Source organism: Stegodyphus dumicola, chromosome 11 (genome assembly GCF_044657685.1).
Source record: "Stegodyphus dumicola isolate Sdum_Otavi_A_Nest chromosome 11, ASM4465768v1".
Lineage (NCBI taxonomy): Eukaryota > Metazoa > Arthropoda > Arachnida > Araneae > Eresidae > Stegodyphus > Stegodyphus dumicola.
In genome coordinates this window covers 142,335,750-142,357,728 of record NC_140778.1, presented here as the reverse complement: position 1 = coordinate 142,357,728, position 21,979 = coordinate 142,335,750, and the positions used below count along the sequence as shown (strand labels likewise).

General features: G+C 34.7%; 1 protein-coding gene across 1 annotated transcript in view; it reads right to left on the bottom strand.

The window, feature by feature from the left end:
• Positions 1-21,979, bottom strand: part of LOC118195312 (protein O-mannosyl-transferase TMTC3-like) — a 580,765-nt gene that overhangs the window by 144,479 nt on the left and 414,307 nt on the right. The window contains exon 14 of the mRNA XM_085827263.1: positions 13,777-13,896. Within this exon, the coding sequence (XP_085683389.1) occupies positions 13,777-13,896 (120 nt within the window). The remainder of the gene's footprint in view (positions 1-13,776; positions 13,897-21,979) is intronic.

The following is a 21,979-nucleotide window of genomic DNA, read 5'->3' as shown; positions in this document are numbered from 1 at the left end:
AAATCCGTGGAACCGTCTACCAAAGTAGCACCTATCTGAATCTAAAAAAGCGCTTTATATGTCTAAGTGCCTTCTCATTACCCTTTCAGAAATAATCGTTTCTACCGTATGCGTTGTCTTGGTGCAAGTAGTAGCATGTCCAGCTAGCAGTCAGAAGATCTGTGGTTGGAATCAAGGCGAGGGCATAGTTGTTTTCTAATTCTTCCAGTCTGAAACGATTAATCGATCTCTACAGTGACGCCCGACTAAACTCTCCATCTGACTGGAAATCAAAAGATCTGTGGTTTGAATTCCGCCTAGGCTGCAGCTGGTTTTTTATGTGTGCTACTACGAATAACCTAATAGATCTATAACCAATTAAGTTACGCAGAACTAAATCAGAACTAAATTATGCATTAAATTAAGTTACGCAGGAAAGTAAAAGATCTTTAACGACCCTTTATCATTTACTGACATTAATTTCTGATCTATACAAGCATGTAGGACACAAGGGTGTGTGGGCACCGAAACAGCGTCATAGATAAAACTAATAAAGCATTTTAAAACACTAACATTGTGGCCCCTTCAGGGATCCCCAACTGGCAATTTACTTATAATTTTAAATAAAGTTTAATTTTAAATAAAGTTAAAAGAAGTTGAGTCATAGAATCACTGAAGGCACTAGAAGAGTTGAGTTTATGGGTGATACAGGTTTTGTTGATGTAGGTAATTGACGACGGATTTGTCTGTTATATATCTTTCGACGTTGCACCAAGAATCTTTTAAACTGATATTATAGCTATTTGAGTGCGTAATGTTAAATCTTTCTGTTAAAGCTTACTCAAAGTGGTAGCAGTTAGCATCCACCATGAGTGAAGGTATATCGCGAAATAAAATACGGTAATATAACAATTCTGCAGGGATAAATAGAAGGGCTAGGTCATTCCTTTGTTCGACTCCTCGCCGACGCGAGTCTCATAGAGGGGGGGAACCGGAAGTAATCTGACGTATCTCTGTTGCACCTGCTCTGATTTCGCGCCTTTAAAACTGTAGTTTCATTCAGTTGCGAGACGATTTTCTGGAGATCGCATATCCCAAATTAATTTTAATCATACATATTTGTTTTCTAATAATGCAAATATTTAAAATAATTTGTGTATATATAGTTTTAGTCAGTTTTCCTTTTAAATTCTATATTTAAAGTATCCTTTATGAAATATGGCTTCTTGTGCTGTAGCAACGTGCCGTAACACTTATAGAAATACGAAAGGAAGAGATATTGTATTTCATGCTTTCCCCAAGGACAATTTGCTTTTGACGAAAGAATGGATACATAAATGTCGAAGACAGGATTCTGTTAATGTGAAAAAAGCAAGAATTTGCAGCGAACATTTTCTGTGCAGTGATTATGAAGATGACATGAGAAATCGCTTGCTTGGATTGCCGCAAAAGAAACTGTTGAAATGCAATGCTGTGCCGAAAATAAATGTATCGTGTGCAGTAAACAAAATAACACCAAGAAATCGGAGACATTTGAAAAAACTAATGCAGAGTGCTTTTGAAAGACTACATGAATTAAGCCCAAAGAAAATTTATTTTGAGGCCGAGAACGAAATTGAAGCTGACAATAATAAATCAAATGTGAATTATTTTGAAATAAAACTCACAAGTGACAATGCCCTATGTGACAATATCCCTGAGTGCCCTAAGTGTAAAGATAAACCAGAATGTATTGATAATTTGAAGAACAAAATAATATCCTTAGAAAATTGTAATAAAATATTGAAAAATAGAGAAAAGAAAAATTTTAGAATGTTTGCTCAGTGACAAAGAAGGTGGACGACATCTAGAAAGAAATTTGTATCGGAAATTCAGAAATTAAAATCCCAAACAGCGAAATTTAGGAAAAAACAGAACAGATCGGAAAATTTGGAAAAACGTTTAAAGCATATTTTTACAAAGACGCAGATTAACGCATTGCTAGAAAAGAAGAAAAAAATCAGGTGGACTAGTGAAGATATTTCACGTTGCATTGTCAAAAGAGGTCTGTCATCTAAAAGCTACGATTTTTGGAAAGAAAAAATGGGAATTCCTTTACCTAGCACTAGCACATTAAAGAGATGGTGCGCTAAATTTTCATGTAGTCCAGGAATTCAGAGTGATGTTTTTGCTGTAATGAAGGAAAGATGCCAATATTTGAATTCTGTAGAAAAAATATGCGTTCTCAGTTTCGACGAAATGCACATAGATTCTAAACTCTGCTATGACTCTAAACTGGACCAAAATCGGTCCTTTTCAAAAAGTGCAGTTTGTTTTAATCAGAGATCTCATTTCGCAGTGGAAACAACCAATATTTTTTTATTTTAACACTCCAATGAAGAAAGAACTTCTTTTTTTCACTCATAAGACATATTCAATCATCTGGAGTAGAAGTGAAAGCAATAGTGTCTGATTTAGGAGGATCTACTACTTTGTGGAAAGAGTTACAGATTTCGATTAATAGTTCTCATTTTCCAAATCCAGTATTCCAAACGAAAAAAATATGGGTTTTTGCAGATTTAGCGCATTGCCTCAAATTACTGAGTGTTGGTGTATTTAATTATGACAAAGCACACTAGGGCTATCTGCCTAAGTGGAGGGATGCCTTTGTGGAGGACTTTCTAAGGGAAACTGGCTCGTATACACGTTACACATGGGGAAAACCACGAAAACGCCCATGCAGCCAGCCCGTTCGCGGGATTCGAACCTCGGACCGAACTACCAGTGTTCAGCGACTTTACCGCTCGGCCTCTGGTGGGCTCAAATTACTGAAAAACCACTTTTTAGATAAAGGATTTGTTTTAGAAGATGGAACTGTTTTAAATATTGATATTATTAAAGAGAATTAAATTGTGTCACAAACTAAAACCAAATTATTTAATGGTCAAGGGAAACGAGAGACAAAAAGTAAGTATATATAATATGTTTTGATTTGAAATATTTCTAGATTGCATTTTAGAAGTTAATAGCGTAAAGCATATTTCAAATGAGAACTAATTCTGTTAAGTTATTGTTACAGTTATTTTTATTGTATCCTCTGTTATTATTGATTCGATTTTGTGCTAGCTTAGCATTCTAGATAAAATATATATAAAGTATAATATTAAAGTAATTGGCATAAAGTAACCTGCCTCTTTAACCCCCACTTTTGAAAAATTAAATAATTATTTTAGGTACTGTGAGTAAAGTTGTTTTGTCTAAATTAAGATAACAATCTTACATGTATTTATTTAAATGAAATATCGATGTAAGCCTAAGTTACAAAATTATTTTAAAAAAAAATATATGTTATTATAATGAATCGGGAGAAAATATGCTAGTGTAAAATTTACAATTAGGCTGAAACTCAAACTTAGATTAGCAGAAATTTTGCCATATATAACCATACACGTTTAAAATTATACACGTTTAAAACTATGCCAATTTAAGGTTGTTTTTTTGATTAATTTTAAATAGCTGTTATTATAGTTATCTTAGCAGTAGTACAGTTCACTTAGTTAACATGCAGATAAAGAAATGATTAGAAACAAACAGGCATTTAAAGAAAAAAAAAATCCCTGCAAATAAAAAAAGGAACTTTATGCTAAGAGTAGCGCATTTTATCTATTATTTTAAAATTGAGTAAGTGCTATTAAATTTTGTAATGTTCAGTGTAAAATGCATACTGCAGTAACATTGTCTCTTCCAAATTATAGCTATCTTTCACACACAGCTCATTTTAAACGCTGATTCTTCAAATTTAAAACGCTAATTTCTATGTTGTCAATTGCATCTCCGCGCTCAGTGGCATCATTGCTACGTCATCACTCCTCACTGCCTGTTTCAGGGGGAAACGCTCTATGAGCTAGCCCTTCTCTTTAGTCCTGACAATTCTGTCACTGATCTCTGGAAAAAATGAAATGTTATGCGGTCTTGTGGTTCTTTATCCCACTGGTTTTACCATTTTTTACATGACGATATTTTTAATTTCTATTTTACCACAGGAATGTCGAATGACTATCAACTCATTCCAGATTTATATATGAAGAATAGTTCACTATGTATGTTCTGCTTTCACGTGTTAAGATGAGCGGAGTTTAGGAACTAGGAAGCTTGCATATAATTAGGCCTACCGCCAGAGCTCGTGAAAACGGCACAAGTGAGCGGGACAGTTGAAAAATGGAAAAAGTTTTAGAACGTTGAGGAACACTGAGTAGCAAAATTTAGGGCGGGTAACAATTTTCAGAGAGACACTTCTAAGCAGAATTTATACGCGGCAAAATTTTTAGATACCAAGCAACAGAATTTATGACTGACAGAGAGCAGCAAAAGGCCTACCGCCTACCCTCTACGTTATCAAACTTGAGACCATCCAGTTACTTGAAAAATATACTGTTCGAATTTCGACCCCCCTGATCGGTACAATGTGGCTGCCGTATCGCTTTACTTGTGTTCGAGTTCCAGAGATGACTTGGCTTGGATATTTATAAGTGTATAGTATCTATGCCATATTTAGGCCATTAATATATTGGCAAGCCGAAAATTTCTCTAATGGTTTGGAGTCTGGTAAGAAGGCTGGGAGATCCTTGTTTTGTTTTGTTAGGGCGCAGCCCGGTCCACCTTGCAAAACAAAGTTTGCCATATGACCCTATACGGGCTACGCCAGTACAAAAATCACCACACAACTATACAAATACACGAATCACACAATGCCAATGGCTTCCTTATTGTTATTAATAATCTTCATAATCTTATGCGCTATTCCTCTTGCCCTAAGTAAACCATTTTTCATAAAATCTATGTTCGCTCCATCAATGCATCTGGTTAACTTACATTCTGTAATAAAGTGGACATTGTCTCCTACTTTTGTACATACTTTACATAAATCATTATCTTGGACGTGGAATCTTTTCAGATAAAAGGGAAATCTCCTATGACCTGTAATTAACTGATTCAAGTCAATGCCATTGTTAATATTCATATTTTTCTTAGCAACAAAAATCTTCATGAACATATTATTTTTAGCAGAGTTTTCCCATTGAGTACGCCATTTATCTACAATGTCGCACTTCATAATGTTAATGCATCTTCTTCTGGAGGCTTGTACATCGACAGTTTCAATATCATTACTCATTGTTGCCTCCTTTGCTAAGACATCCGCCCTCTCATTGCCCAAACAACCAATATGGGCTTTAACTCAATTAAAATTCAATTGATGCCTTACCTCCAACTGTATCACCAATGGGAAATCCTTGTATCAAGTTCCAAACTGGGCTTTGATGAATTAATGGGTGTTCTGCATCTAAACGGAAACGTGGGACTATCTATACCTGTGGCGACCAATGCTGAAATTCTGGTGTACCACTTACTCTTAGGTACATTAACCTCTTATAACTCAAACATATGCACTATGTTAATAAAAGCCCTTATACACATTCTGTTGTCATTGCTGTTGGCAGCAGACATGCACTTCCCAAATCTGAAAATGTTTTAAGCAAGAAATATATTTGGTTACGTATTATCGCAACTATCTCAACAGAAGTCTTCAAAGTTTCAGATGTTGTCACAATCTGAAAACCATGTTCATATCAGTTCTTTAGCTAACCATATCCATTATAATTTACAATCCAAAAAATTCACCGAATCACTTTTTTCTTTGGTAAAAAATCCCCGAATTGCGTCAAAGCGGTTTGGCTAATACGTAAGTACAAAAATGTTTATGTTAAGGCAATTTTTATGTAAAAAATCTTTTTCATAAGAATTATGAAAATTTATCTTTTCTTATGGTCTGCTAGTTCCTTAGACATGTTTAATGAAATTTTATACGTATTCTAACAAATAATACATAAAACGTTTCACTCCACTTTAACAAAATTAATTAAGGAAATTTTTATTTCAAAATTTGGAAAGTTTTTTTTTTACATTTTCACTCCAAAAATTGGGATTTATTAAGGTGTCAGCTAAAAAATAAATTAGAATAGTTCAAGGTTAATTGTTTTTCTCTTTAGCTCGATTCAGTGATATTCCTCTGTGACTTATTAGTGTATAACATTCTATAATTTGTAGTTTTATTGGATTCGGTATGCTGCAAGCATTTTCGTACAAGTAATAAAAGTTTTAAAATTGCGTTTAGTAATAGTGACAACCATTTTTCTTAGTTTAGGGTTATAATCCAGTAGTTACATGAAAAGTTCCTATCGTTAGTAAAAGTTTAAAAACTCCTTCAGGGAAAAAAAAAAAAAAAAAAAAAAAAAAAAAAAAAAAAAAATCGTGGAACGTGTAACTCTCTTACAACCAAAATTCGACGAGATATGCAGTTTTGAAATTTGAAATAACATTATGGAGACTCCCGGAAACCCAATCTTTGATGTTATCGTATTTTCGCCAAACGGTTTAACTCCCGGTTCTGGAAATCTTTACATATATAAGCGGCTAATGTGTGTGTCGCCCATAGTTTTTTGTTGCCACTCGGAAAAATGATCGCGGAAATTAACGTTTTCGCAGATTTTAATTAATATCTCGGCCGATTAAAGTCGTACGAAGATGAGAACGGTATCGATGGATTCGGAGAATTTTTTGGAATCCGAGGATACGCGTCTCGAATTTCAACTCGGCGCCGTTCCGTAGATATCCGAAAAAAAAAAAGAATTTGGCACGTAGCCAAATACCTGTAATAGGGAAAACCCAAGAAAGAAAGTGGAAAATGTAGGGAAAACTTAGGCGAAAATTAGCTTTTAATTAATATCTCGGTTAATTAAAGTCCCAAGAAGACGTCAATGGTCAAAATGGCGTGCCACGGACCTGCGGAATCCAATGGTGTGCTTCGCTAAGCCCGGAAGCCAGCCGTTTCGGAGCGATGATGTTACTTCACCCCATATATATATGCGGCTTAAGTTTCTGTTTGTTGCCGATAGTTTATTGGTTGCTTGCGTGACTGTAGTAGCCACTGGGGTGAAGTTACCACGGCACAGGGTTGCCGTTTCAATCGAGACGTAGACAATTTCCTGTAAAACTTGCCTTTGCTATGACCATCAATAAGTCTCAGGGCCAAACGCTTATGCGTGTTGGCATTTTTTTTTACCTGAGCCTGCATTTGGACACGGTCAACTTTGTGTTGCCTGTTCAAGAGTTCGTGAAAGAACGGACTAAAATTAAAAATAGTGGATGGTCCACCGCAAGGCGAGCTTAAAAATGATGGAAAGATCTACACAAGAAATATTGTGTACAAAGAGACCTTTGATATGTGAATTAACATTTCATTATTTAAATCACTTTTATTGACTGAGCTAGCGGTGGGCCCTTAATAAATGTACATCCAGTGGTTTCCTTCATTGGACTTTACTTTAAGCAATTAAGCAAGTAGAAGGCGGAAACCCCGGGGGGGGGTAGTAAGCAAAGGGGCGTCCTTGCCGCCTGCCCTGGGTAATTCAGTTTAAATTAGCAGACACCTTTGCACAAATCATTTTAATTACAATTTATAATTTCTAGAACAGCGGTCATTTCGTATGACCACCGGGCTTTCTATTATGTAAATATTCTCTTAATTTTCGCATTCAACGAGCAAGGTCCTCTGAATTTTAAAATGGATTCGGCTACTAACAAAGACGAAACCTCGCCAACTTCTGTAGTGAATTGCAAAGACTTTAAATATATCTACAGCAATAATAAATAAAATAAAATAAAATAAAAACAAGAATTACAACTTAAAAAATTAAAAAAAACACAATGTTAACTACATTTTTCCGAGGCATGTGCTTCAGTCAGAACAATTTGTAGAACACTTTACGAAAAGTATGTAGCAAGATATAAATGGAAATACATTGTTATCCTTGATGGAGCTTAGGTTTACACAAATGATTGCAATAAAAAAAAGACCTATTTGTTACTGAAAACGAAGAGGAAAAATATATATGAGCCTTGTTCCATCAATGAAAAAAATGTTTGAGTAAGGCGTTTATGATTGTTACAGGATTATTTTACATAGCAAATAAAAAATAAGAAGCATGGAATAAAAAATGTTATAATGATATCAACATGCCTTCAAAAGAAAGTCTGTAAGGCTTATCCTAATTTTTTAACAGTTATTTTTAGTTAACCTTTTAACTGTCAAGCTATTTTGACAGTTAAAAGGTTAATATTCGGGCGTGACATTTTGGAATACCAGTGCTGCGTCCGAGATTATTTCGGGCATGACAGTTAAAAGGTTAAAGCTACTTTCCTGTCGCTCCTAATTTCAGCTTACAATTTCCGACCAGAATGATTTTTTAGAATCGCGGTTAATGCAAATGAGTAAGAGCAATATTTAACCCTCTCACTACGTACTCTGTTTATCAAAATAGGTTCAAAAATCCGCTTATTTTTTATTACATGTTCCAAATCTACATATATTTTAGAGTTAAAATATACAAAATTTTTTGGTAAAAGAGTTTTTTTTTCAATATAGAATTAGGTCATAGAAAAAGGTTGTCAGAATACTGAAATTGAAGAATAATGATATGAAAGGAAAATTTTGAAAATTAATATTGGTTAAATTGTGATTTATTTTATAAAATACAAAGGTGAAACATATATATACTAATGAAAATATTTGCATAGTGTAATATTTTGCATATCAATTTTGCATCAATGTCGAACGTTTTCAACAGAAACTGAATTTCCAGATTCATCACTCTCTGCAGAGGAATCCGAGAAATTCTCATCAGTTTCGCTATAACTATCTTCAATATACTCGAAATCAGAATCAGAACTACTATCTGTGTCGGAAATATCGTCAGGAATATAGGTTGTATCACTCGCGAAACGCTTCCTTCCAAACATTTTTAAGCTCTGAAAAGCGCGCGCAAAATGCTACATTGCGCAGTACATATATTACTAAGTATTGTATACTTTCTGCCAAGTATACAATACTTGGCAGAAATGTGAACAACTAACATCATCTGTTTGCCCACATCTAAATAAACAATTAAATATCACAGAAAAGCCAAAAGGAAACCTTGAACGGGAAAGAGCGGGTTGCACAATTAAATAGACGGCAAAAATTCATCCCCGCGGAAATAGCGGGCTGCGCAAATTTTGCTACTTCTACGTTGCCCGTGGAAATCGCGGGTTGCGCAAATTTTGCTGCTTCTACGTTGCCCGTGGAAATCGCGGGTTGCGCAAATTTTGCTACTTCTACGTTGCCCGTGGAAATCGCGGGTTGCGCAAATTTTGCTGCTTCTACGTTGCCCGAGGAAATGGCGGGATGCGCAGCGAGACGGTTAAGTCGGAGTTCCACCGACTTCGTTAGAGAGCCAGAGATTCTGACTAGCGCGCGTTCGCCTCTTGGCTACATGCTTTTTAAGCTATTACTACGCTCGGACGTATCTCAGGCCGTTGATAGCTTCGTTAGCTTACTTGATATTTAGAGGGCAATTACTCAGAAATCTTGTTAGCTTCAGCTATATCTTTTTAGTTAAACTTTAGTTAAGTTTTACTTCTTATTACTTTAAGTTCAAGCCCAAGTGGGAGCTTTGCTGTACGCTCTGAAGGAGCTGTTTGTTAAGTTCTTATTTTGAGAAATAAAGGGTAATTAACCTTTCTTGAGTGTTACATTTCTGTTTTCTGAATTAAGCGATTATTCGCTTACCTATTCACGAGGTTCCTACACTTAGCTATTAGATGGAAGGTTGGATCCCCACAAGTTTTACATTCGATATTTACAGAAATAATTCCATTTATTTATCCCAATAACTTTCAAAGAGTGAAAAATTGAAAGGTAAACCACATGTCATACTTCAGAAAGTACCACTGCATTCCTTGAAAAAATGAAGACGTATACAGGTACCGCTTATCTTTTCAATGTATTCCTGAGAAGTTCCACGATATTTATTTTATGCAGAATTGTGTCTTTGATATCTTGAAAAGAGCTCTTTCTAAGCACAGCCCACACACGATTGATGGGGTCTGGAAAGTAATAGAAATCAGCACCACTGGAAACGTTACCGGATCTATCTATCATGGAAATCATGAAGCAGATTTATAGTTCAAAAAAGAAGCCATCGGATCGGATATTAAAAAATTTGTCTTCGAATTTTAAGCACTAATTAAACGGGGCAGAAAGCGTTATAAAAATAGGGAAACACGTTCTGCATTTAAATTTATACTCAACTAAAAGTGAAATATTACTTTATACAAAGGTTTATGATGTAAATATAATGCGTTGATAAAATATAAAACATTTTTAAATACGTAAGGAGCAAAATCATTATTTTACTGCTGTATTTCTATTATTTGACATTATTGTTCAATTCTGTCCATTGTTGCAGTTGCTCATGCGGAAGATTATAGAGTAGAGGAACGTCTCTCATCCTCAACCTACATTAACAATGGGCAGAATTGAACATTAAAATCAAATAATAGAAATTCTGGTGTAGGGATTGATTAACAGGACCATTTAACGTTAAATATCGTCCTGGTAGAGGAGTTACAATCTTTAACTGATACGTATGTCTATTTATTTGTTTTGCTACAAGAGCAATATAGTATTTAGAATTAGTTGGAGATCTTTCAACAAGGCAAACCGTCTGAAATTCACAGTGATTGCTCAACGAACTTTATAGGAGATAATAAAGAATTAAGGAAAGCCTTGCCTACTGTTCATCGTGATGAACAGCTACAGGGTTATATTTTATCGGAAAATATTCAGGGGTTATTTAATCCACCCTCTGCACCTCAATTTGGAGAGCTTTGGGAAGCGGTTATCAAGTTCCTGAAAGTCCATGAATAACCCAATTTGAATCCTGTCTTAATTCTAGGCCTTTGGTACCAGCTTCAAGTGATTGCAACTACCTGGAGGCGGTAACACCAGGACACTTTTTAACCGGAGCGGCTTTAAGCGCTGTTCCAGAACCTAACCAAATTCAAGAAACCATAAGCTGCAGTGATCGTTGGAGGAACGTGCAAAGGTTATTTCAGCATTTCTGGAAGAGATGGAGTAGTGAGTATTTATGTAGGTTGCAGCAAGGTTGGTGATATGGTTCTCGTTAAGAACGAAAACCTACCTCCGCTACGTTGGAAATTAGGTAGAATTATTAAAGTGTATCCTGGTCTTGATGAGAAAGTTGGAGTGGTGAGTTTACACACTTCCAGTGGTAAAATAAAAAGACCTATAGCAAAGCTATGCGCTTTGCCATTTAATTCCTGATTTAGAAACTTTAATTTTTATTTTTCAGGTTTATTCAGTTCAACAAGTTAAATTTATTGTTTGAACCCTTCTTGGGACTTCAAGGCTGGGGGGTATGTTCGATGCTATGCAAACTGTATTTCTTTCTTTGTACCAAAGAGGGCCGCAGACGCATATTTGTTAGGTTTTTAAACCTCGCGTTTAGAGCTTTTAGATGGCTGTGATTTACTGGAGTTTCAACTAGGCAGAGGTTCTTCTGAGTTGCTTTGAGATCCGCGTCCCAATGTGTTCACCTCCTTCAATGTGGCCCACCAGCGGCCGAGCTGTAAAGTCGCTGAACACTGATAGTTCGGTCCGAGGTTCGAATCCCGCGAACGGGCTGTCTGCATGGGCGTTTTCGTGGTGCCCATGTGTAACGTGTATACGAGCCAGTTCCCTTAGAAAGTTCTCCACGAAGGCATCCCTCCCCTTAAGCAGATAGCCCTAGTGTGCTTTGCCGTAATTAAATAAACCAGACCAAACCACTCCTTCAATGTGTTCTCCACCGTTCCTCAGCCAACTTAATGTTTGAAGATCAATAAAGAAGTTCGGCCGACATGATGTCTGTCCAATTTCTAAAGTTCTACACTGAGGGGATATCAAGTCAATTTACAGTCCACTATTATTGAACGACGGAACATTTACTAACAGTTAACTTTTAGATAAAGCAGCTTTCCTTTCGAGTCTCGTTTTCACCCACGATTTCCTGCCAGAATATCAATAAGCTAGCGCGCGTGAAATCAAATGAGGTAGAAAGGGGCACTATTTAAGGGAAGGTTTTTGAAGGTGATTTGCCTGCTTGAAGGCCACGTTGAATGTTTTGAATTATTAGAGATTGGCGTTGAGTGCTTCTAGCCATTAGTCTTGATTTCCGACGATTTTACGAATCAGAGCCTTCCTGCGCGCTATATTATCCTGTGAGCCGCAAAGTTAGATTCACTATATTACATTTTAAGTTCATCGTTACCTGTTTTAAGTTAAGCCGGAAGGTCTGGCTTTAAGCAAGCCCAAGCAGGGTCATACGTGCAATTATATTGAATGAATAAAGGTCCCTTTACATCTTTCTTCTGACTTTCCGTTGTATTTAAAGACTTCGTACATTCTTTTAGAGGTCGTTAGTTTAAGCTCCCGAAAAGAACGCTACTCTGTACAATAATTTTGCATAATAGTTGCATAATATATTTGTATAATAATTCTGTGTAATAGTTGCAAAATATAATTATATAATAATTCTGTATAATAGTTGCATAATATAATTGTATAATAATTCTGTATAATGGTTGCATAATATAAGTGTATAATAATTCTGTATAAAAGTTGCAAAATATAATTATGTAATAATTCTGTATAATAGCTGCATAATATAATTGTATAATAATTCTGTATAATAGTTGCAAAATATAATTATATAATAATTCTGTATAACAGTTGCATAATATAATTGTATAATAATTCTGTATAACAGTTGCATAATATAATTGTATAGTTATTCTGTGTAATAACTCTGTATGATAATTGTAATAATTGTAGTTAAAAGTGGAAAACATTTCTTTTCCAGGAAGATTTTTGCATCACTATTAAAATATGATCCTAAAGTAATAAATATTCATGTAAATATTTTAAACTCACTTTAAGCACTTAAAAATCTTTAAATTGCCTGTAGGAAACTGTTTTTGGCAAGCCATATGTAACAAAATTTTGTTATGTTACTGATAGATCTTAAAGGGGAAAAAAAGTTAATCTGAAATTATTCTAACATAATTTTTATTCTAGACTTCAAGGAAATGCGACACGGCAAGTGAAAAATCTAAAAAAAAAAAAAAAAAAAAAAAAAAAAAAAAAAAAAAAAATCCAAATTTTGAAATTAAATATCTGGGCCAGTTTTGTTATACTGGAGTCAAACTTTTTCTGTCTTATATTTTTACAATGCGTATAAAAATTTATTTAAATGTATCTAAGGAACCAGAAGACCATATAAAAAATATATTGTATAATTTTTAAAAACTCAAGTATTGAAAGTAAAAATGCTAAAACGTAAATACTTGCTTCATTTAAAGTATTTTTATGTTTGGAAATATACAAATACGACTATCATTTACATAAATAAAGGTTGCACAAGGATTTTAATTTAGACGGTGTGTAAGGGAGTTGCTTCTAATTTCACACAACTCTTTTTCTGGAACCTACATGTGAGTAGCAGGAGTGCAACAACTCAACACAAGGAACGGCATTGCAGTGAGACGAGAGATGGACGATGGAAGCGAAAGAGAACAGTCATGTTTTCGACTAAGACGTATTAATAGATGGCGAAGCGGTTAACTTCTCAATTATAACTCTTTTTTCATTTGTAAATACTCATCACCGTATCTCCATCAATAACTAAATAAATACTTAGTCACCTAAATGTGTGTCATCAGCGTAGAAATCCCTTAGACGCCGAGTTTACATACATTTACACTTATCAGATCAATTCATTAAACCAAGTTAAAAAGTTCATTTGCTTCAAGTTTATGAAAATATCATAAATTTCATATTATTTACGAAAAAGGTGAAGTTTAAACACTTTCAAGGATACTCACCGCATCTGCTTCTTCCAGACGACTAACATTTTGGGATATAAGAAAGGCAAGATTGAGGAACAGCTGAAGATGGTTAGGCGTCACAGTTGCCACTACAGATCGAGGAAATAATTTCTTTGCCTGAAAGAATTGAAGACGTTTTAGCATAATTATGCATTACTCATAATTCTTATTTAACTTGTGAAATAGTTAGATGCATTTCAAACAAATCAATGGGAAGTCATAGATTGTTGAAGATTAGTTATGAATTCCTTCTGCTTTCTTTTACGATGTTTGGTTCAAAAATTCGCTGACTGGAAGTAATTTATATATTGCATTTGGCATTGCTAAAGGCAACATTTTCTTCTTCGGCTCTTTTCATCTTTTCTCAAGATTCAACGGATAGTATCGCTTGGGGTATGCCCGGAATATTTGCCAACTATCCTTATTTCTCACTTACACCGGCAAATGTCGACATTCAGCATGCACTGACGGTGAATATTGAATAAAAATATTTTGGTACTATTCGGTTTCGAGGGCCGTAAAAAATCGCCAAACTATTGTTGATGGCAATGCTGCCAAAAGTAATTGCAGCAACCCTAACGCAAGAAAGGAAGTATAATGGTAAATAACTATTGATGTTTTAATTTAGATGAAAGGTTAATTTCATATAATATTTTGCTACCGAGTTATCGCTAAAGCATAATGTCATCTTGTTGGTTATTCAAACATAATTTTCTATAATGAATGATGCCTTTTCTTTGAAAACATTCTCGGTAAAATGCAGAATCGCCCACTTATTTGTTTGTCGCCTTTTACAAGGGTAAAAACAATTGGATTTTTGTCAATTTTCTTTTACTTTTTTAAGTGACAATAGGTGGATGTGTACATAGATAAAGTCAAGGTTGTGCGCAGTGCCATTTTTGTGCAATTCTGAGATTTTTTTAAAATGAAAATAAGTCGATGTGTACATGGATACCGAGTATGTGCAATTCTTAAAAACGCGCCAAGCAGTGTGTGATTCTGCACTTTACCCAAAATTCTATCGCAGACATTTCATCACGGGCAATTCTCAAATTGTTAAATCCATAGGATATCAAAAAGGGAATTAAAAATTAAACTAGTATTGCAATGGCGTTTTAAGAAATATATAACTATATAAGCTTACACAATCTGAAATCAGCGCGTACGCTAGATTTGGCACGCTGTTAAATGGGCGTGTTTGCTAGATTTGGCCCTTTCGCTCATACATTTTCGCTGCAATTTTTTTACGGCCTTCGCAACGGAATAGTACCAATATTTTGGTTACGTTTTAAAGTCATACTTTATTACTAAAACATACTGCAATGCATATCAAATAGGTTTGAAGATAGATTTACCAGACCCCTGGACGCTAGTGACCATAATTTCACCAATTGATGGTGATCATAATTTCACCATTTAAACACCTTTCCGCATAGTTGAATTTTTGTGTAAGTGCTAGCATGTAGTTATGCTATGAACTGTGTTTTTATATTTCGTTTATTCTCCCGGAAGCACTTCCGCAGAGAACCCGGTAAATGTAAACATCGCCAACTATGACGATAATAATTCAAACCTGGTAACCTAGCGGATTCATCCTATTCGCTTGTTCGAAGGTTGCAAGCATTCCTCTTATTTTGTTGAATTATCATTGTCGTTGTTCGGATTTGGAGATTTATATTATTCTTTTCTGATTTTCCTCGTTATTTTTTCTGAATTTTTTAATAACGAATAGATAGAAATATTTTCGTATAATTAAAGAAGTTTTCGTCCATAGATGCCGGTTCTCGGCTCTTCAGTTCGGGATCAAAGGAAGAAAATATGGCAGGAGGGGTGAATGCTAATTTGCGGGAGGGGTGTGTAGGCAACAATTATTATTGGTCATAATAACTACAACTACTTCTACTAGATAATGACTACTACTTTCACTTCACCTTTAGTTTCAGTTTAGTTTCAGAAGGTTGTCATGCCATAAAATCAGTAAGGAGTTAGTGAGGGCTACAAAGAATAATAAAGATGTTATATATGGAAAATAGTGATTCTTGCTTTTGATTTTTGCTATTTAAATTATTATAAAAAGAACTTAGCAAGCAACCACATACTTGGTGACCTCGGAATTATTGATAAAGATGTCAGAAAGTGAAGAATCGGCGATTAAAGAAGAAATAGCACGGGTAAGTGTTAAAATACCTCCCTTTTGGGCTGAAAAGCCAGAGATATGGTTTTATCAAGTAGAAGCACAGTTTTCTATTTGTGGAATAACTGCCGAGGAAACTAAATTCAACTACTTAGTATCGCAATTGGAAGCAAAATTTGTAGAAAGTTTATGGGATATTATAAGTGAAAATAGCAAAACCAAATATACTGCTGCTAAAGAACGTCTCTTGAACACTTTTAAAGAAAGTGAAAATAAACGTTTACAGAGACTGCTAACAGGCATAGACTTAAACCAGTAAACCTAGTCAACTTTTACAAAAAATGCGAAATCTTGCTACCGATGGCATTTCGGATAAAGTTCTTAAAACACTATTTCTGCAGAAAATGCCAGATACTGTGCGCAATATTTTAATCGTTAGTGATGAAGATATCGAAAAACTAGCTCTGATGGCGGATCGTATCATCGAAATGCAACCAAAACAAGAACTATACTGTGCCAGCAGTATTGTTTCTCCAGGAACAGATGCTATTGCTGAATTACGACAACAAATTGCAGCTTTGGATAATAAAGTCGAAAAACTAACTGTTACAAGAAATTCTCGTTCTCGCTCAAGAAATAGCAGTCGATCATCTAATAATCGAAGTAAATCTCGGAGCCGTTATAACCCTAATGGCAAGTACTGTTATTTCCACTTTCGTTTTCGAGAAAAGTGTTTTCCTGATAGATGCAAACCCCCCTGTGCATGGAAAAACAGCTCCTCGGAAAACGAAAATCAGCAGTAGAATTAGCGGCAGACTCTGCTGCTGTAAATAAAGAAAATTGCCGTAAATTCCGCTTATTTATCACGGACAAAAAAACAGGTTTACATTTTCTGGTTGACAGTGGAGCAGAGGTAAGCCTTATTCCTCGTACTTCTAAACACACACTTATTAGTGACTATAAATTATATGCTGCAAATAATACAGAAATTGATACTTTTGGTACAGAAGTTTTAATTCTTGATCTTGGTTTACACCGAGAATTTCAATTCCCATTTATTGTAGCAAAAATTAGTAAACCCATATTAGGTGCAGATTTTTTAAATAAGTTCAATTTATTGATTGATATAAAGCGTAAAAGGCTAATTGATGGTGTGACGAACCTTGCAGTTTATGGTGACATCGCACCCATCTCTATTCATGAAACTGTAAATACAACGGGCAGCTTATGTAAATATTCTGATTTATTTGCTATGTATCCTAGTATAACAAAACCAAATTTTCTTATTTCTACTGTAAAGCATAATGTGAAACACCATATTATAACTAAAGGACAACCTGTAAGTTGTAAAGCAAGACCATTAGACTCTAAACGGTTGGAAATAGCTAAAAGAGAATTCAAATATATGCTGGACAATAACATCATTAGTCCGTCCAGTTCAGAATGGGCAAGTCCCCTACACATAGTGACAAAGAAAGACGGTTCTTTCCGCCCATGTGGGGATTACAGAAGACTGAATGATTTAACTGTACCTGATCGTTATCCCATTCCTCGAATTCAAGATTTTCAACATATTTTAACTCATAAAACTATATTTTCTAAAATTGATCTCTTTAAAGCGTATTTTCACATTCCAGTAGCAGATGAAGATAAAGAAAAAACTGCTATTATCACACCTTTTGGTCTTTACCAATTCAATGTCATGAGTTTTGGTCTCAAAAATGCCCCCGCGACCTTTCAGAGGTTCATCAATGAAGTTTTTTATGGCCTAGACTTTGTGTTTCCATATTTGGATGATGTGTTGATTGCCTCTTCCTGCGAGGAAGAACATCGTTTACATCTTAAAGCAATTTTCCAGCGTTTAGATAAATATGGTCTCCGAATTAATATTAGCAAATCAGTTTTGGGAGTACCTGTAATAGACTTTTTGGGCTATCAAATATCTGCTGAAGGTTCAAAACCTCTACCTGAAAAAATTAAAGCTATCACAGAATATCCGTTTCCAGAAACTATACACCAACTTCGTTCCTTCTTAGGACTGATCAATTTCTATCGGAATTACATTAAAAATGCCGCAGAAACTCAAGCTCCTCTTCATGAACTTTTGAAAGGATCTACAAAAAAAGATCGACGTAAAATACTATGGACCAATGAAACCAGAAAAAGTTTTGAAAAATGTAAACAAGATATTGCTCAAGTAGCGTTGATGGCCTACCCCAATTCGGATTACCCTCTGGCACTTCTCACAGATGCATCCGATTTGGCTATTGGGTCAGTTATTCAACAAAAAGAACCAAATGGATGGAAACCTATTGCATTTTTTTCAAAAAAGCTTAATGATGCCCAGAAAAATTATAGCGCTTACGATCGCGAGCTTTTGGGTTTATATTTATCCGTTAAACACTTTAAACATTTACTTGAAGGCCGGATTTTACTATTTATACGGATTATAAGCCCTTAACGTTTGATTTTAAGCAGAATCATAACAAAGCATCTCCCAGACAACTCAGACAGTTACAATATATCTCACAATTCTCTACTAACCTACGCCATATAAGTGGTCAAAACAATGTGGTTGCAGACAGCCTATCTAGGATTGAGGACATCAATTCACCTTTTGTTGATTTTGACCTGATAGCAGATGCACAAATTAATGATGATGAACTGCAACAGTTGAAATTACATTCCAAATCATTGCATATTAAACAGCACCAATTACCATCAGGAAAACTCTTATATTGCGATACCTCTACTTCTAATATCAGACCATTCATACCTCAAACTTTTCGGATGAAAATATTTAATGCAATTCATGGTTTAGCTCACCCTGGAATCCGAAGTACTGTAAAAGAGATTACTAAAAGATTCATTTGGCCGGATATAAAAAAAGATGTTAAACAGTGGGCTCAAACTTGTATCGATTGTCAGAAAAATAAAGTAACTAAACATACAAAATCAGAATATTCTCAATATCAAGCACCAGACGAAAGATTTAGTGTTGTGCACATTGATTTAATTGGGCCTTATTCACCTTCTAATGGATACACTTATTGTTTGACGTGTATTGATCGGTTTACCTCTTGGATGGAAGTGGTACCGTTATCAAATATCACAGCAGAAAATATAGCAAGAGCCTTTTATGAACATTGGATAACACGATTTGGTGTACCTTCTTGTGTTATTACTGACAGAGGAACTCCATTCATTTCGGAACTGTTTCGAAATTTGGCTTCGCTATGTGGAGTAAAAGTAAACCATACAACTTCTTACCATCCTCAGAGTAATGGGAAAATTGAACGTCTACACCGTACTTTAAAAGCAGCTATTAGATGTCATAATTCTCTTCATTGGACAGAAACATTACCAACAGTTCTTATGGGTTTGCGAGCTGCTCTACATGAGGACTGCAAGTATACAATAGCTGAAATGGTTTATGGCAAAACTATTAAATTACCTGGCGAATTCTTTGAAGAATCGAACATGCCAATATCTAATGACAATTTTTTTAGTAATCTTCGAAATCAGATGGCCCTTTTAAAGCCCTATCAACCCAAATCCAAATGTAAACAAAAGATTTTCATCCCAAAAGATTTGTACACATGCTCGCACGTGTTTCTGCGGGTTGACAGAGTAAAAAAACCTTTGGAGCCCCCATATGAAGGACCCTTTTTGGTACTGCAAAGGACCCCGAAATATTTTCTTTTATCAATTAAAAATAAACAAGTTAGTATCTCTGTGGATAGGTTAAAACCAGCTTATGTGTTACAACCTAATGAACTTTTGTCTCCAACTTCAAAAAGTGATCATACATCTGTGCCAAGTAAGCAAACATCAGTGCCAAGTCAGCAACTAGAACAACCTAAAAAATTAACACGATGTGGAAGACAAGTAAAACTTCCAGTTCGTTTCAATGACGTTATTGACTCTTCTTGAACTTATAACTCTTTCATATTAATTTAAAACTTAATTATGTTTTTTGTGTACATAATTTCAATTTCTATATTTGTATCAGTGTTATTTGTATAGATATTTGTATCTTCTCTCCCACCATGTTTTCAGAGTAACGTAACTTTGTTACTGGTAGGGGAGTGATGTAGGCAACAATTATTATTGGTCATAATAACTACAACTACTTCTACTAGATAATGACTACTACTTTCACTTCACCTTTAGTTTCAGTTTAGTTTCAGAAGGTTGTCATGCCATAAAATCAGTAAGGAGTTAGTGAGGGCTACAAAGAATAATAAAGATGTTATATATGGAAAATAGTGATTCTTGCTTTTTGATTTTTGCTATTTAAATTATTATAAAAAGAACTTAGCAAGCAACCACAGGTGAATGCTAAATAATAAAATGTATAAAGTTCTAGTTTTATTAACAATGCTACTGAAGAAAATTTGATTACTGTTACTGAAGGTTATTTGTATTGTGAAATATATTATGAAAAAGACAGGTATTTGTTTCAACGTAAAATGCTTTAAGCTGTATGCAAGTAACTTGAAAAATTATTACTGAAAACAATTTATGTAAAATGGGTGCACTAAAGGTCATGCATTCATTAATTTATTACATGGGTATGGCTCTCATCGAAATACATCAGTCAACAAGCAAAGTACTTAAAAATGAAAAAAGACACTTGTAATAGAAATATTAGTATTCTATATGAATTAGAGAAATACATATAAGCATAATGTAAACTCAATAAGTATAAGAATGCTTATTTTTTAAATGAATTTTTACTTCCCGTTATGTTTAATATATTGTTTTCTGTGCTAACTTGAGTTTAATACAAATTTATTTTCATATATCACGTTTAACCGGTTAGTTTTACATCCACATTATTATCTGTGAATTTTTACTATCATATGCTTAATATATTGTTTTGTCTGCTAACTTGAAATTACATGTACTAAAAATCCCGTTTACAAAGTATAACGTTTAGCTCTCGGCTCATCGCGAGCTTGGCGAGTAAAAACGCAACGGCGCCAACGGGTTCTCTGCGGATGAAAACCCATTCTCCCATTTGGTAAGTGCATTTGTTCGTTTATCTTTTCCCGATATTGTAATATGAATTGTTGTTTTCACTCGTGTTGCAAGATTTTCCCTTTCGTTTTTTTCCACTCCAGCAGTCCTATGAGATACTAGTTCATTCATCTTTCAGACTGCTTCTCTGATCTCCGGCTTCTTGGCCACGCCCTTCCTCCTAGCCCCTTTTTCTCCTTCTTGAGATTACCACGTCAAGGACTTTTTTATTATCATTTGCCTTAGAGCTTATTTGGTTTATTTCTATGACAAAGCACCCAAGTGCTATCTGCGTAAGGGGATCGTAAGGACCAAAAATTGCTATCTGATCAATAATTGCTTTCTACTATGTTGTTTCAAGTACAGATATGTAAGTGTTCCACTTTGTGGACTTATGAGTTTTACTAATGAGTACGCTATAGTTTACTATAATTTATGGCGCTAAAATAACTATAATTTATGGCTATAATAACTATAATTATAATTTATAAAAGATAAACTATAATTTATGGCGTCAGACCGTATACTCTCTATCTACTTATATTCACAGGAATCACTTATTATTATCATTAGTGTAATCTTATTATTACTATTTTATTTTACTTTGCATACTCACTTATATTTGTCAACGTAAAGTACTGCCATGAAAACCGATTATTTACGAAGAAAGTAATTCTTTTAAGAATGAAATATAAAAAATATTCCAGTGATTAAAATTGTTGTAGATTGCTTACAAAACCTGCTATTAGATGGCGCCACGAGCAGGCGCTCAAACTTTCGCTACCAGAAAACCGCACTCTCAGTGCCAAATACTTTCCACCTGTTTGGATTTTATTCTTCCGCTTCATAAAGCCCTAGGGACAAATAGAAACTTATATTAAAGGCCGCATGGGCTTTTATACAAATGACGATCTGCGAACAGAATAAGATAGGATGCATAGTTACCAAAGATGGAAAACAACGTAAAATGGCTAACCTAATCTACAGTGATTTTTATCATTGCATGATAATTATTTGTGTATTCAGATGAAGCATTAAGAAGAT